Source organism: Rousettus aegyptiacus, unplaced genomic scaffold (genome assembly GCF_014176215.1).
Source record: "Rousettus aegyptiacus isolate mRouAeg1 unplaced genomic scaffold, mRouAeg1.p scaffold_m13_p_10, whole genome shotgun sequence".
Lineage (NCBI taxonomy): Eukaryota > Metazoa > Chordata > Mammalia > Chiroptera > Pteropodidae > Rousettus > Rousettus aegyptiacus.
In genome coordinates, this window is record NW_023416285.1 from 79,876,153 (window position 1) to 79,893,585 (window position 17,433).

The following is a 17,433-nucleotide window of genomic DNA, read 5'->3' on the forward strand; positions in this document are numbered from 1 at the left end:
TCAAAGTTTTAAAATGAGGGGACAAAGAAGTGGGATCCTGAGCAGGCTCTCCTCGGCCCTGACCGGGCACCGCCCAGGAGGAACAAATAGGGACCGTGGTTCCACTTCTCTGGGAGCTGCGTATATGCGTTTGGTTCCTCTGAAACCTCTGAACACACATCTCGTCTCTTCCACTGCAGCTTTGATAGAGATCACAACCCAAACATCAGTTCCCCTCCTTGAAAGTCTTTTTGTCCAAAAGCAGCACCTTAGGGAAATGCCAGTCACCTGACTTTGCTGTATTTAATTAAAGTTCGCCAGGTTGCTTTGTTTTCACAGTGGTCCCTGAGAAAGGCCTGAAGCTTGGTGCGACACAATTGGCTGAGCTGTTAAGATTTACCAGTTCGTGTTTTTAGGCTGAGTCCTTTCCCAGTGTGCAAAGGTCAAAAGTCGCCGCTGTGAAGAGGAAGAGATCAGGAAACCAGCTAAGAGAGGATCTAGTTCTATAAGCAGGAAAGAGATATGGGGAACAACTCAGAGTCAAAGAGGCAAAGAGTGAATTAGCAATACGAGATGAGGAACCTTACTTCCGGAGAAGAGGCGGGAAGCAGACTGACAGCTCAGCACTGGGGGACAATGTTTAATATGAATAGATGTACACGATTTGAAAGCTCATTGCAGGTGAAGGGACAACGCAGAGGTAATGAGTATTGCTGATGACACCTATTGTATCTATCATCTACAGCAGGCTCTCTGCTGGAAGTTCTTATAGCAAACCGAGTTATTTTCTGGGCACGTAAGGACCCAGGTGACCCCTTTGAACTGTCACTGACATAGGCAGCCCTGCCTCTTTTCGACACTCCACTGGTTCTACAGTCCTTCTCTGTTCCTCATTGCTTACTACCTCTGAGCCTCTCTCTTTCCTTTCTACATTTATTTCTTTGGAAGTTTCCTCTCATTTTGGTTTGACCTATAATTTCTAGGTGCGTGACTCACTTCCTTCCTTAACTTCAGCTCTTCTCTTTTCTCTGCCGGCTGCCAGAACGATAACATTAACGTCAGCAGGTACCTAGCACTTGACAACATTCAAAGAGCTTCCACTCGATTCTCACTGAAAATCAACTATATGATGTGGGCAGGAAAGCATTTTTTTTTTTTTAAAGGAGTTGTGTAAGTTCTTTATAAATTTTGGATATCAACCTCTTATCAGGTGTATCATTAGCGAATATCTTCTCCCGAACGGTTGGTTGTCTTTTTGTTTTGTTGATGGTTTCCTTTGCTGTACAAAAACTTTTCAGTTTGACATAGATCTTTATGAATTATTGTCTTGGTTTTCTTTGGATAAATACCCAGAAGTGCAATTACTGGGTCAAAAGGTAGATCCATTTTTAATTTTTTGAGGAACCTCCATACTTTTTTCCAGTGTCTGTACCAATTTGCAATCCCATCAAGAGTGTATGAGGGTTCCCTTTTCTACGCATCCTCGCCAACACTTGCTGTTTATTGATTTATTGATGATAACCATTCTGACATGTGTGAGGAGATATCTCATTGTGGTTTTAATTTGCATTTCTCTGATGATTAGCGACCTTGAGTATCTTTTCATGTATCTGTTAGCCATCTGTATTTCCTCTTTGGAGAAGTACTGTTCAGGTCTTCTGCCCATTTTTTAATTGGATTGTTTTTTGTTGTTGTTGTTGTTGAGTTGTATAAGCACTTCTGGGTATTTATCCAAAGAAAACCAAAACAATAATTTGTACAGATCTATGCACTCCAATATTCATGGTAGCACAATTTACAATAGCCAAGATGTGGAAGCAACCTAAATGCCCATCAACAGATGATTGGATAAAGAAATCATGGTTCATATATACAATGGAATATTACTCAGACACTAAAAAATGAAATCCTACCATTTGCAATGACATAGATGGACCTAGAGGTTATTATATTGAGTGAAATAAGCCAGAAAGAGAAAGATAGATACCATATAATTTAACTTATATGTGGTATCTAAGGAACAAAAAGAACAAACTAATCAAGAACGGACTCACAAATATGGCGAATGATTTGGTGATGGACAGAGGGGAGGGGGGTTGGGAGGCTGGGAGAATGAGGTGAAGGGTTAAAGAAGTACAGGTTAGTAGTTGATAGCTGGGCACTGGGAACATAGAAGAGGGAATGTAGTTAGCATGAATATGATAGCTAAGTGGAGGGCTAAGGGAGGGGAGAATCATTTTATGAGCATTATAGATGTCTAACCAATGCACTGTATACTTGAAACTAATTTAAATAAACAAATTTATTTTAAAAAAGTACTCCTATAAAATAAGAAAAGTAAAAAAGAAAAGAAAAGAAAAGAAATCAAGGTGGGAAAGTTCAATGACCGGCCAACATCACACAATCGAAAGGTGATGGGACCGGAAGTTGGTTACAGTCCCAGGGTAGAGGCACATGAGTAAGTGACAATATTTCTAGCAAATGGCTTGTTATTCAAAAGAAGGTAAGAAAATGCATCTAGAATACGTTAAACTTAAGCCAAAGAGGAAGGCAGTAACAACTCATAGGAAGTCTACAAACTTGTTCAAAACCATGAATTTAAGCTCTGAAGAACATTTGAGCCTGTGAAGAGTTTTCTGGGTCATTTTTAGGTTTTCTAAATGCTTTATGTATTTAATATTTTTAAAAGGCACCCGGATCGTGAATTTGAGATGTAGATATAGTTGTAGGATAAAGAGTTTCTACTGAAAAATGATTTGCAAAAATGCCTTTAACGTAGTACTTAGAAGTCATTTTATGGGTCAAATATCTATTTGGTCTTCTGCCCATATAGAAAATTTTGCCCTAAACTAAATTAAAAGGTTGGTTAGCATTAGTGGCGAAATACTGGTACTAGGTTAACAATTACAAAAAACTATTTTTCAGAAAGGAACATGCTTGGAATACAATATGAACCAATCAATTAATTATTGTGTTTATTCCGAAGCTTTTATTTTGGAGTCCTAGATTGCAAAATGACATGTTTAATGTTTACGACAGATATTAGAAATTGAGATGTTTTTTTATTTCTACTATTTTAGAGTAAAATTGTAGATAATGTTCCAAACCACCATCAAAAAATGCAGAGCAAACTTTTCTGTATATAAACTGTACATAAAAACAAGGCACTATACATTTTGGGGCGATATTAAGGTAGAAAGGTGGATTTGCACAGATCCCATGCCAGGAAGTACACATTTTTTGTTCATTTTAGCACCGTAAGCAGCACTCAGAACAAGTCAGACCTAATGCTGTAGGAGACGTTTCTGAACACGCGTGAAGATACGAATCAGTGGCAGAGCTAATTCCATAGAAGCAACTCCAACTACCTTTTAATATTATTTTGACACCAAAAAAAAAAAAAATCTTAAAAGTGAATGAATACATATTGCTTTGTTAAATACATATTTGATTTATATGGTGTTTATATAAATATATATATATTTTAGAATCCACAAACTATCAAAAAAACACTTTATAAAGAGAACTGCTTAAAAAAAAAAAGGCAACGCTTAGCGGGAGCAGGAGGGCGGAGCTGGAGCAGCGCGGAGGAGCCGCTGCTAAGGGCGCCTACGGGCGGCGTTTTCGTGACCATCACCTGCTGCATTGTGGAGAGTTTCCGAAGAGTTCTCTTAAACATTTACAAAATACACAACTCCGGGACAAGCAGTGGCGCTCATAACTTCAGGTTTTGAATATTCTGATTAAAAAATATTTTTAAAAAGACCGGTCCAAAAAATATCCATTTTCCTGGTCCATTGATATTGAAAGTGACAACGGAGGTTCCGCCAGCATCTCTCGGCTCAAAACAGACCTTTTGCTTTCTTCAGGTTCACCTGCTTCCAGGCCGGAAGTGCACTGTACTCCTCTCTCGTCATGTCTAGTGCAAACTGGAAGAATGGAGAGAAATGCCCAGGGGCTGAATGAAAGGACTCCTGCACCAGCCCAACATGTGGCTTAACTGCTATCCCACCTGAAGAGACACTTACCTCGAAGTCTTCATCGGTGAGATAAATCTCAAGCTTTAGAGGGTCAACGCCCTCCGGCAGTGGCCTGGCTAGCAGATCGGCCAGAGGATAAATGGTTTTACAGAGCTTGGCTAACACGTCTTCCACAAGGGTGATCTGATTCGAAACTTCTGTGTCCTAGAGAAGAGGAGGGGTGGAGAGGAAAACTCTGTGTCCCACGTCTGAACATGCTCTATCCTGTGCCTGCAAATACACAACCCAGTCCGAGCCCCACCCAGCCTGGAGACCCTCGCTCTGAAGTGGACCAGAATTGCCCAAAGCCCCTCGGTTCTCCTGACTGACTAGTTATCCCCTCACTCCACCATAAAGTTTAAACAAATCCTCAGGGCGGCCTCGAAAAAAGGTTTAGGGAATATCACATGAGTAAATTATGGCATCTGATCATTAAATCTGAAGTCAAAACACCAGAGCATTCAAATAATGAAATTTGTGTAAAAAATATTTTAAAATACTTAACCATAAGAGGGATTGCACTCCTCCCTTTCCCCCACAGACCCGTTACTTAATCCATGATAGAAAAAGAAGGTACGAAAATGCATCTAGAATATTCTGGGGCTGAATTAAGATTTTTATTTATTTATTTATTTATTTTTTTTTACCACTGTATGCATTTAATCCGAACAGGTTATTCAGGTAAATCGTCTTCCTCTGTTAAAACTGGGGTCCCAGGTTGGCTGCCCTCCTTTTGGGTGGGTGGGTGGGAGGAATGAGTGGCTAACAGCGCAGCAATACACAGACTAGCCGTCAGGAGGTAGTTTTCAAGCGAGTCTGAGACTGGGAATAAGCTACCCCATGCTTCTGTGCCTCGGCTCCTTGGCTGGTAAAATGCGGCTAGTAATAAGGTGAATCTTAACGAAGTGTTGTGAAGATTAAAGGAGAAAATCAATATAAAGCGCTTGGAGCCATGCCTGGCACACAGCGAGCTCTCAGTGAATGTTAATTATTATTACAACTTATCGGTGTGGGAAGCCCAACTGTCTATTCACTGGCCGGAAGCCCACCCGCGGGTCTGCAGAAAAATGGCCCTGATTTATGTCCTTGAACCTGGACTGCAATGACAGTGCTCGTACTCCCCAGAGCTTGGAAGTTTCCTGGATCACATATTCATTGTGAACAGAGCCCCCCCCCCCCCATGGTGTTCGCATTGGTCAGCAGGCTGCCTTAGCCCCTGTGAAGATCAAGTCCATTCTGCTACAGGGAGAGGATAGGACCTGCATTATGAAGTGGGCTCCCTCCGTTGTTAAGCAGCGGGGAACTTTTATTTGTTTAAACTTATTCAGACCTCCTATAAAATACACTCATGTCATCCCCTCCCTCCCCACCGGAAAGTAGCTCTCCCACACAGTACGAAAACCAAAACGGAACAAACCTATTTTCCACCCAGCCAAAAATACCCTTCAATTGCTATTGCTGGCAATGTAGAAAACTTATAAATTAAAAAATTCTACATAGCTGTAGAAAGCTTCCCTTTTTTTTTTTTTCTGTGCAGTTGGAAATGATAACATTCTGGTTCCTAATATTTTTTTGGCAATAGAGATTCTGATAAATGTCTCATGTGGCAATACCAGGTGGTCTCATAAAAGACAATATTAATGAGATAGTGAGCAGTTCCTTATCAACAGTGACTCACAATACAGTCATTCAGTCAGTTATCTGCACATGTTAATTCATCGCAGAGTTATTTTGTGTCTTTTCTAACACAAGGTCAACATCTGAAACATGAGGCTTTTGTTGTGCCTTATGTGGACCTTGAGAAGCAATAGATTTTTAGCTAATAATGAAGAGACAGTGGCTTTTATTTATGGATATTCTCAAAGTAATTAAATTTATCTTTGCTTTTAAGATTTTTAACCTGAGTACCACGTGTAGAAAATTACCAAAATACTTCAATTGGTTTCTCCTTGGGCTTTTCCTCTTCCTAAGCTAATTCTGTGTAGACTTGTTAACATGTTGTAAATGAAAAAACATGTTCTCACTTTGAAAATGCAATTGGATGCTTCCCCCCAAGGTCAAGTCCACCCACGATCCAGAAGGCGTGGAGCCACCTTCACAGGGACGGACGGGGGTGCTCACCATCTCTGTGATCTCAGCAATGTCCTCTCTGTGCTCCCAACTGGGAAACATATTGGTGAACGTCAGGGGCTCCAGACCAGCGTGGATCAGGTAAGATTTGGGGGGCGGCTTCTTGATATTTTTCCCTGTGGTTACATAAAATGCAAGTGTCAGTTCACTCAGGGTGGGCCCAGAGACCCCAAACTTCCTTTGTTTGGATCTCTAGACTTTACATTTAAGACAGAAGTTTTGGGTAGTTCATAACAACACACGGATGATGGTTATATAACATGTTAATTTTATGCATATGACAATGCATGAAATTGCATGTAATCGACCTGACTCTACTTCCTGAACATAACAAAATCCTTCTAGGTCCTTGGATGGGCGAGAGAACTCTCTCTGTGGCCGCTGGGCGGGACACTTTCTTCCTCCCTGCACTCACCTCTGACTTCCTAACTTGGGGTTAAGGTCAATGTGAGTGAAACAGCTAATTAAAGCATTTTATAAGCCACTTTAGCTTAAACATTTGGTGGTAAGTTTAATTAGTTATTTATTACTAAAGAGCTTTTCAAGAAGGAAAGCCATCGTATACTCGGTGACACTCATCAAGCAAACCTTAAAAATTCAGGTAAGAAATTACTGGCATTTTCATGTTACATAGAAAACCACACATTTTAAGTGGACAATTCAGTAAAAACCCATGAATTGATTATAGATCTTTCTTTTTAGCTATCGCACTAAAGATAATAATAAATAGACACGAGGTTGCCATTGGCTTTCCAGCCTGCGTGGGGAGCTTCCTACTCCCGGTGTGAGGCTGCGTGCAGTGTGGACAGTGTGTGGGTGGAGGCCGATGCATCCCACAGCGTGGTTAATGCAGAGTACAAAAGGGTTTTAAGCAATCCTGGGCATTCCACAGTATACACGACCCTCGAACAACCTGGGGTGGGGGTGGTGGATTAGGGTCACCGACACCCCACGCAGTCAGAAATGCACATATCACTTTTAACATTCCCCAAATTTAGCTGTCCCTTGCTATCCGCAGGGGATTGGTTCCAGGACCACTTGCAGAGACCAAAATCCATGGATGCTCAAGTCCCCTATTTCAAATGATGTGGAGCAATGCACAGTCAGCCTCAGCATCTGCAGACTCCCAACTGCAGGTCGAGAACACTGGTTTTGATCTGCAGTTTGTTGAATCTGTGGATGTGAAACCTGTGGATATGGAGGGCCAAAGTTTTTCAATTTTTATTGAAAAAAATCTGCGCACAAGTGGACCCACACAGTTGAAACCCATGTTGTTCAAGGGTCAAGTGTAGAGCATTTAACCTGTAGGGTAATGAGTCAGATGGTTTCATAACATAGAAGAGAAAAGTGAAATCTCATTCATGTCGGCAGCTGAGAATATTCTAATTTCAAAATAAATAAGCCTCAAAAGTGAAAGGGAAAAGTTATTAATTAGTTCCATCACTGTCTGGTAGGCTTTTTCAAGGCCAAAAGGGACTCTGACCTAGTCTGCAGAAAACCAGCTGGGCACCATCCTCTGGGCGTCTGCTGGCCACTGTGCGCACGTCTCCTGGCCCGCCCGCCGCCCCGGGTCCCTGCCCGGGGACGCTCACCTCTGCAGTACTGGAGCACGGTCTCCATGGCGCTCTTTCGGTCAGAGGCCCAGCGCATGCGGGCAGAACCTGTGATCTTGTTTTCGATGGGCCACCAGCCTTGCCAGAGGTACACCTCATGGTGATTGTCAACAAGGAAAAGTGCTGTGAGGGCGAAGACAGACCAGGCAATCAGGGGCTTCTTCGTGGACGCTTCTGGGTCACTCTTTCCCAAACCTAACAGATGCCTTCCCTCCCTGCCCCCTTTGTCAGCGGGAGAATGCCCTGGGCCATTACATTCAGGGACAAAGGGAAGATCTTCATAACACCTCAGCCCTTTGAACAGTGAGCCAGAACAGACTGCTAGGCAGACAGCGGTGGCGTGGCGTCGGTGAGGCAGGCATCTTTCCCTGCCTCACCTCGTCTCTCCTCCAGTCCCGTCTCTCTCTGCCCCTCCTCCACCGCAGGCCTGCCTCTGGCCCTCCGGGACACTGGCACTGCCAGGGGCTGAGAGTGGAAGGAAGAACACACATGCTACTCGAGGCGCCGTTAGCAGTGCTCATCTCCGAAGAGCATGTGAAACACTGCGGAGCACATCACGCTCGCCCTGCACGGCCCTGAAGCTCACGCCCGCGTGTGCCTGCCTTGCAGGTAATGTAAGCCCGTGGCTGTTGGAGAGAAATGGGCCTTAGACATCAAGTGCTCTCACTTATTCTCTTCATCGAAGTCTGCCTGGCTCTTACTTGCTGCGGCAACGGGATCTCACTGCGAGCTCAGCTCACCCTGAGTCCTTTCCTAGCGCACAGTTTAGGATTCTGTGAAAACCACACACTTGAAAAGCCAGAGGAGGTAGATAACCCATCCCGAGGCAAAGGATGAAGGGGGGCGGGTAGCAGCCCCCCTGTGTAAGACACCTTGCTGATGTTTCCCACAGCATGACTCGTGTAGCAGTCAAGTTTTTGAGGTGGTGACCTGGGCAGCCAGAGGCGGCTGAGGTTCCTGGCCGTGGCTCCAGGCTTTTATAGTGGGAGAGGGGAGCAGCCATGAGTGCAGGGACCGCTGAGCTCAGGCTTGCCTGTGGCGGGGCGAGGGTGGTGTCTGCACAGCCCAGTCTCCAGTGACTGTGACTGTCCCAGCAGAAGAAGAGCACAGAGGCTCTGCCTTGAGGTGGTGGCCGAGTGGAAACAGACTTAACCTTGGGGCTGAAAGACACGGGAGCGAGCCACGGCTCTGCTGAGCAGCCTTGGCACAGTGGATACTGTTCTGTGCCTAACTCAGCAGATATGCCCAACTTCCTGCTCCTTGGCCACTTGCTTTCCCAGGCCCCCTTGCAGCTGGCCATGCAAAAGAGCTCTGGCCAAAGGGGTGTAGGCAGAAGTCTGCTGGGGGCTTCGGGAAAAGCTTTTGCTTTATCCGATAAAAGGGAGCGACATGGCCATTATTGCCCTTTCTCTTACCCCCGTTTTTTCTGTCTTGGACAAAATTGCGGATGGCGGGAACAGGGGCAGACAGCTGGGGACCATGAAGCAAGACTTAGGGAAGGCCGGGAGAGCCGCAGACACCCCAGGCCTGACATGCTGTGCCCCAACTATTCTTAACTGGTATGTCTGGGTGAGTTAAGTAACCGAGTCTCAGTTTCTTATAATAGGTGTTTGATGTCACCTTCTTTTTGGGGTAGATGTGGGGATTAAATGAGATCATATAAAAAAAATGTTCTGACAGTGCCCTGAACAAATAAAAACTGCCTAATAAATGCAGAATGAAAATAAAAAGGCTTTTGGAACGCACGTCTTCTGCATGACCACTGCCCTCCGAGGGCCGTACCTGGCTGCGGGGCGCTATACAGGTCTTCCTGCAGGAAGGGCATGGAATTGACCACAGAGGGGTCCCGGGCGGGATACATGAATTCTGTGGCTGAGAAATCTCCAGAGCAACTGCTGAGGATGAACAGGCGGGGCGTGAAGTTAAAGTTCCCGGGATCTTGGAAAGAAAAGAGAACAAAGCTGAAGAGAAAACATTCACCAAAGTAAATTTCAGATAGATTGGAGAATTCACGTACAACACAAAATAATCAAAGAATTAGTATTAAAATACATAGGGTTTATATGAGTTTGGAGGTGGGGAAGGCCTTTTAAATCGTAATTACAAAAGAAGCCATCAAAGGGGAAGGGATTTATGCCTTGACGACATAAAAATGAAAAATCACATTGCAAAAAAATAAATAGGCCAATGAACAAAATGAAAAGGTAAATAAGAAAATGGGCAATAAGAAAACTCATTAATATCCTTAGCGTATGAACAAAAATTGCAAAAAGCCCAAATAAAACATTCGCCAAAGTAGAAATACAAATGGCTAAAAAATACGTATAAAAAGTGCTTAATGGTAATTTAAGACATCGAGTTAAAACAGTGCCTAGACAGCATTTTCCCTCATCAATTTTGGCAGAGATGAGCAAGGTGACGTGCCGAGTCCATGACCGTGCTGGGAAATGCGCACTTTGGAGTATTGCTGGGGAGAACGCACCTTGGTGCGAATGCCCTGCTGATGCACTTGTCGATGTGGAATATAAGAATTTTGCTAGCTGAACACAGCAGATCCACAGCTAGATCGTTATTTTAAAAATTATTCACAACCGTATCATTATAAAAAATGGAACTGGAAACAACTCAGCTCTCCAACTTTAAGAGAGGTTTAAGTAGAGAATGTCATATATTACAGAATACTCATGGAAGCTGTTCATAATAAATTAAAAGGAAAAACTAGGGTACGAAACAGTATGTATAATGCTATCCATATTTTATTTATTTTTTTTTAAAAAGTGTGTATATATAACAGAGAAATGTTAATTTTGGTTATCTTTGAGAGGTGATTACAAGTGACTTATCTTCTTTAACTTCCCTGTCTTTCAAACATTCTCCATCACTAATAAACATTATTAAAAAAAAAAACTACATACGAGTTTATAAAAATTGAGAGGCAGTACAATGGCGTGCTTATGAGTATATATATACCACTGCTGTCCAACCTTGGTCAAGATAATTAACTTTGTTGTGCCTCAGTTTCCTCATCGGTAAAAATGGTAGTGTGTTGAATTGTGAGAATTAAATGAGTTAATGTCTGTCAGGTGCCTGCATCATCCTAACTGCTTAATAATTGCTAGCTTTTCTTCTTATGTTAATCTGCATTTAAGTTGATCTGTATGTATTTTGTCTTTTGTGCACTGAAACACAAAACTGACCTACTGTCCAATTTAAACTCCACTTCTCTGCACCCTGGGTGCTGGCCCAACTGAAATCATCTTGTTCCAAAGGTTCACACTGTATCATTGCTCGTCTGATTCCCTGGAATTTTCTTCTCTTTTTCCTTTTTCTTCAAGTCATACCTACCTCCAGCTCCCTGCAAATGTCATGTTTTCATGGACCTGGGTGTGATTTTTCCTGGCACAAGTAATGTTTTTCTTTTTAAACGCTCAACCTTTTTCACCTGTACCTCTTCATGACACATGCAATTTTATTTGGCATTGTAATCAGGTAGACACATCACTTAGCCTCACCAGGTTGCAGGCCTGTGAGGACCTAGCCTGGGTTTAATTCATTGTCTGGTGTCCACAATAGCCGCTCAATACCTACGTGCCAAGCAGATTAGTGATCAGAGGCTGTGGGATGTGGTATTACCTTGAAGCATGCAGTCATAGGCCTTCCTGTCTCTCCTTCCTAATGCATCCCAGAATCCCAGAGGCTCGGAGCCTTCGTCACACTCGTGTATTGTCACTTTGCTGCTGCTGTGAAGTCCTGCTTCCAGGGGGCATCTGCATAGAGACCAACAGTCTTTTTTTAAGCTTTGGAAGTGTTGGCAGCACAAAATTATTCAAGACTAAATCTACAGATGAGTTCGCCATCTCTCTTTCATTTTCGAACGGCAACAATTCTTACTAATGAACAAAAACACGTTCTGTAGCTTGTGAGTGTGTAGAGGTTGGCCTGGTTCTTAGAGAGGCATGTGCAATCACATATAAGATGCACTGAACATGATGTCCACTTACATATGTAACATACACATTTGCTATTCCTGGTCCTCTCTCGCTGGAACATCAGCTTCATGGGAACAGACACTTGGTTTTCTCACTGGCCAGTCCCTCGTCAACTAGGCACTCAATGATGTTTGTTGAATGAATGAGGGAATGTGTTCCTCATGGATTTGTCTTCTTCTTAGGAGTCCAAGTAAAAAATCCGGTGGGCCGTGAGTGCCTTCAGATACCTCACGGAACATCATTTATCACCCCTCCCCACTCGCCGGGAATGGTTGAATAAATTAGTGATCAGAATGGTGTTGTGAGTTGAAACATATTGCTTCGCAGCCATCTCCATGTTGACAGGCCGCTTGCCTTCCTCCTTCTCCCTGCCCTCCCCAGGTGGCACTAGGCTTTAGGGGGGTCCCGAGCAAAGCAGGCCATACTGACCCATCTTGGTGCCCAGACAATGGATTTTGCCTACTTGGACTTTGGGGGTGCCAGGAAACTCTTCATTTTTACTGTACAGATGTTACCAAGGTGCCCCCCAGGTCTCAGCCTGAGAAATGCTGGGCATCTCCTGGATGATGGGGGATACTGAGACCTTTTTTTGCTACTCGCAATGCCCATTTTGCACAGGCTGCTAGGAGGTGCAGTGTCCCGGCAGCAGCCCACCTCTGACAGGTGACTGTCCTTGACAGCCCACTTGTGAGTCCTCAATGGTGCAGCATCGTGTGCTCCCCTGCGTGCCTGCTTGGGAGAGGAGCGAACCCCAACACCTGTGTGCTGGGCCCGAGACGTGCCCCGGGGGTCTGACGACTCACTGTCAGGTGCTGCCTTTGAGAATGCAGAAATACAGTCATTCTCTACAGAGGGGGCATCTTACAGTCTGGCACAGCTGGTGGTTGCCCAAACTCCTCATTAGCTAAATGGAGTTGAAAAAAAAAAACAACATTCCACTATCTGACAAAATTAACACTCTGAACTGCTAAGAGATATCTGAAATTTGCTCTCTTTAAGCAGCAAAGGACTTACAAAGAAATCGCAGCTACAAAGAAACTGAAGTACTTGCTGGGGTCCCGTCCCTTGCCTGCCACTCTGCCTGTTATTTAGGCAGGTACATCCTCAGGGAGTGGACGAAGCCCTCAAGTTGGAGGTTTTGGCTGAGATGTGTTGGGACGTCAGAGGTCCTTGACAATGGTCCTAACTGCCCTTGTCGAGTTACTGTCAGAACACATGGGCACACCCGCTGAGACTGCTGGGAACCCTTCCCACCACCTTCTGCATGTCCCATGGGGAGCCCTGGCCACAAAGAGCTGTCACACACATAATACTCACTGTTCTTTGATTTTATTTGCTGCCGTCCTTCCAACCTCCTTCGTGTGGGCTTGGGCTTTGCATCCGTGCCACAGGTAGATGAGGGCTTTATTTACGTTGAGGACAACCATGGACGTCCTGGACCTCAGGCTGCTACAGTGACAGGCCACTTCCAGCAAATTTCCTTCCATGGGCACCTCTCCTCGCACACAGTACAGCCTCCACTCACCTGCAGGGGGCACCAGCGGCACAGGGTTAGCTGGCGGTGAGCTTGACAAAGGAAAACTGCCTAATAAATGCAAAGGGAAAGGCAGACCTGCCCTCCTGGGTCCCTGCTCAGCGGTCAACAGCAAATACCACCCTGTGACTTAAGGGAAGGTGGAGGGTAAGATCATGCGGTGGCTGAAGTCAGCAGCTGTCTCACTGCCAACCCAGAGAACAAATCTTTTTGGAGCTTGAAGCAGGTTGCCAAAAGTTCACGATGAAGATAAACCATTTTTACAAAATTTGAAAATGCCTAGGTAAGTCATATAAAGGCTCTAAAGAGTTTTTTTTTTTTTTTTTTTTTGGATGCTGGCCAATAACAGTATCATAATTTATAATAGGAGATCCACTGATTTTTTTTTTTCCCTCCTAAAAAGAGACAGAGTCACTGGGAAGATTCCATTTAAGGTGAAGTGATCTTCCAGCCTCCATCCAGCATGCCACGCTGGGTCCTGAGGTCCACTGCGCAGGAGGGGAGAGGGTTATGAGCCTCCCATCAAGCTGATTCACGAGGCAGACACTGGGAGGCATTCGGTGGTAAAGCCACGCTCGGCTACGTGAAGAGAGGAGTACTTTAAACCCCCACGCCTATAAAAATACCTTCCAGGAGAGGGGAAAAAATCGAATTCCAACTGAAGAAGTGACTCACTTTGCGCATTTTCTTCCTCCTCTTCCCGTCTCCCGGAGTGCACCACCATCCCCCCCTGGAAGCACTGCAGAAAACAGGGGGGCTCCTTTCCCTGGAGAACCTGGACCTTCCGATTTAAGCACATTAAAATAAGTATTATGTACTGGGTTTTCAAAGGCATAAGAATAATACACGCCATGGTACACAATCGGAAAAACATCCAGAAGCACAAACAAAAGCCAGTGACATTACTATTACCTAAAGATAACCACTATTAAAATTCGAACATAGAGCTTTCTTTTCAAAGTATTTTTCAGGTATCTATTTGTTTTTCAAACAAAAGCAGGATTGCTATTTTATGATGCTTTCTATCCTTATTTTCTTCACTTAACATTTGTCTGTTATCGAATATTTTTTTAACATGTGAATTTTGATGTATAAATGGTATTTCATGTATAGATATAACACGATTGATTTAAACACACTATTAACAAAATAGACTTCTCAGCAGTGAGGATGACTAATCACGGGCTTAGTAATTCCGAGGGAAAGAACCGTCTCCTTCGCAATGTAAGAGTCTAGTCAGAGCCACGCGCCTCCGGACCTCAGCCTCCCCTCGTCTGTCAACACCTGTGTTCCCTCCCATCAGGTGTTAGCTGCATCATAATAATGTTAGGGGTTCACGGTCGGTTAATTCACCCTCCCTTTGACAAGACATTTTCCCTTAAAGAGGAAATCGTTGATGGAGCCGCAAGAAGTCCAGGAGCACTGCTGGTAGGAGGCATTTCTCACCAGGAGTTAGCTCATCAATCTCAGGGCCCATTTGGCATAATTAAGTGCCACTGTGTGGCAGTGCTTTATATGCCTAGTGATTTTCCATCTGTTGGTTTAACAAAAAAAAATGAAATGCTCCAACTAGAGAGATGAAGCCTTAAAACTCTAAGGATGATTTTGAGGGTATGATTAAAACATCGTCATTGATGGCTTTTATGAAAAAAAAAGCAGTTGAAATTACCTACTATTACAAATAAGTGAAAATTCAATGGTCATTAACAACTACTTGTAAAATATAGTCTACAGTAGAAGATGATTGTTTCTTAGGGATCCGGAAGGTGGAGTGAGTATTACTCTATTTCTGGAGAAAATTCCTTTGTTCTCTCCTTTCCAGCTATTCTTAACTATTTATCCACCATAGGAAAAATAGCTGCACATAGTGTCATATTTCCCCAAAACCCAGAGCCAGCTCTTCATTACTGGCACTGAAGGGTGGCACATGAGGCCCGGATAATCCCAACACTAGAAAGGATGTTTACAAAACCTTGGATGGGGACGGTAGCACCTGCCTGCCATTATTCAGGCCCTGGGGTTATAGTGGTGTCTAAGACCGGAACAGAATGGTCTCTTTAATGTTTGTGGGGGAAAGACAGGTAACAAATAAGTAAATAGAATGGCTATCAGTTTCACACAGTGGGAAGTGCTGTGAAAAACGAAATGCATAGTAAAGGGACAGGGAATGATGGGAGCATGGGGAGGGATTTGGATAAAATAGGGAGGTGACACTGAAACCTAAACCTGAATCATGAGGTTGGGAGTTACATGCGAACCTGGGGGAAGCGTGCCAGACGGGGAGACAGCGCCAAGGCCCCGGGCGGGCGGAACGAGGTATGTCTGAGGAACAGCAAGAAGGCGGGCGGAGCCGGGGGCTGGTGCAAGCCCAGGGGAGGTTGGAGAGGTATCCAGGGCCGACCATGAAGGTGCTGGGAGACCACTGGGAGGCCACTTAGATTGTAGGTCAAGTGTGACAGGTAGCAAGGGAGTGACATGATCTGACATGTTCTAGAAAAATCCCTCGGGTTGCTCTGAGGAATGCAGACGACGGAAATACTCATTTTTACTTTAATCTCTGATATTTCCTTAGACTAGAATTGTGTAAGCGGAATAACTGATGAAAGTTTGTGAACATTTTAAGGTTCCTGAGCCTCAACTGTTTCTCAGGATGGCTGTTTCAAGTTATACCTCCAATGAAAGCACACGAGGGTCCTCATGCTACTGGCTCCTAGACAGCCTGGGTCCATCTGCTGTAAAGCATCTCTACAAAGGTTAGAAGTGGAAGATAGCATCTCTTTGTTTTATTTATAATTCCTTGATGATTAGTTAAGTGGGACCTTTTAAAAAACACTCATTGGCCCCTTGTCCTTGTTTTGCAGATTTACTATTTGCAGATCCAATATTTTATTTAGGATCTTCCAGGCCAATCCGTGGAGAGATGAAAGGTGAGACGCAGCCTGAGGTCTGGAGAAGCCAGACCAAGACTAAAACAGTGTGTTGGGTGAGTTATCTTTGTTCGCTAGAAGTGGATCCTTAGGGGACCTGGCTATACATCCCAGAGCTCCTGAAGGGTCATCTTTTTCATTTCCGGTGCAGCAGCTTTCCAGGACCTACCTGGGCACCCCTTTCTTCATCCAGCTCCACTGTCATCAGGGCCGACGTGCCCTTCTCACTCACAGTCGACTGCCGGCCTTGCCAGAAGAAGTAGACGCACTTCTCTTTGCCGGCCACCCTTATGGAATGCTCTCCCTTCTGTCGACTTCCCACTGCAGACACACAACATAGCAGGGGGCCAGGTGAGTGCCCGATAAGCCAAAAGAAGAGCAAACACACGGCTCACTTACTGTTTGTGAGGACAAACAGTAAGGAAATAGCTTTTGGGCAATGGGCTGAGGAGAAATCATTTATCACTGGAGGGCAAGTCAATCACACTGCAGGAGAAGAGAAAAACCACCTTTCTTCTAGCTAACTGAGCCTGAGACCTGGAGAAAAGCGATCTGAAGGGCTCTCTTGATACCCCAGGAAAAACACCTATTATCCTAGAGGAAGACGCAGACACTCCAAGTGATCACCAGAGCAGGACCTGTGGCTCTCAAAGACGCAAACGCGTTTTCCATATTACACCATTCTTGGGCAAACGATTAGCTGGTAGAGACAAGATATTGAAAACAGCAGCTGGGCCGGCTTTAGGCACAAAGGAAAAAAAATTTAGTCTGTTAAAACTATTCCAGTTGGGAGGCAGGGGGAACACTTTGAAGTCTCCAAGTTCTGTCAGAAATGGAAGAGACGAATTGCTGACATATCATTTTCATAAAATAATCTAGGACTTAAATAATGTCTGTCACCAGGGCTGTAGCCAGGATTAGTAAGTGCTTGTTATCCTTATTGTCTGGCACCTGGCAGGCATTCGACACTTAGCAGCAGCCCACGGAAGGCAGGTCTCACTGACGAGCTGTCACAGAAAGTTAATCGGTCAAGTTGTCATTTTAGACAGTATTTCAGACCACAAAGTCACTGCCTATAGGAATAGATCTCACTACAGAATCCCCTCATTCATTCATCATTCATTTAGTAAATATTTACTGAGTATCTACTATGTGCCAGCAACTCTTTAGGATACTGGGACCACAATGATGAGCAAAACAGAAGAGAAGAGAAAAACCACCTTTCTTCCAGCTAACCCATCC

At 44.2% G+C, this 17,433-nt stretch overlaps 1 protein-coding gene and 1 long non-coding RNA gene across 14 annotated transcripts in view; one reads left to right on the plus strand and one right to left on the minus strand.

Annotated features, from left to right (window-relative positions):
• Nucleotides 1-2,929: 2,929 nt before the first annotated feature.
• SVIL (supervillin) overlaps nt 2,930-17,433 on the minus strand; it is a 205,317-nt gene continuing 190,813 nt past the window's right edge. For all 12 annotated transcript variants that reach the window (XM_036228073.1, XM_036228078.1, XM_036228079.1 and 9 more), the window contains 9 exons: nt 16,361-16,512; nt 13,940-14,045; nt 13,048-13,255; nt 11,375-11,508; nt 9,524-9,679; nt 7,721-7,864; nt 6,120-6,244; nt 4,008-4,163; nt 2,930-3,908 (listed from right to left, as the gene is read on the minus strand). In XM_036228073.1, the coding sequence (XP_036083966.1) occupies nt 3,822-3,908; nt 4,008-4,163; nt 6,120-6,244; nt 7,721-7,864; nt 9,524-9,679; nt 11,375-11,508; nt 13,048-13,255; nt 13,940-14,045; nt 16,361-16,512 (1,268 nt within the window). In that variant the 3' untranslated portion in view covers nt 2,930-3,821. The remainder of the gene's footprint in view (nt 3,909-4,007; nt 4,164-6,119; nt 6,245-7,720; nt 7,865-9,523; nt 9,680-11,374; nt 11,509-13,047; nt 13,256-13,939; nt 14,046-16,360; nt 16,513-17,433) is intronic.
• Nucleotides 8,241-16,489, plus strand: LOC107503854. 2 transcript variants are annotated; one of them, XR_001595318.2, is made up of 4 exons: nt 8,241-8,350; nt 15,888-16,017; nt 16,126-16,247; nt 16,343-16,489. It is a non-coding gene; the product is annotated as an uncharacterized LOC107503854 (long non-coding RNA). The 2 variants fall into 2 exon arrangements; XR_001595319.2 differs by lacking the exon at nt 8,241-8,350 and adding an exon at nt 9,225-9,300.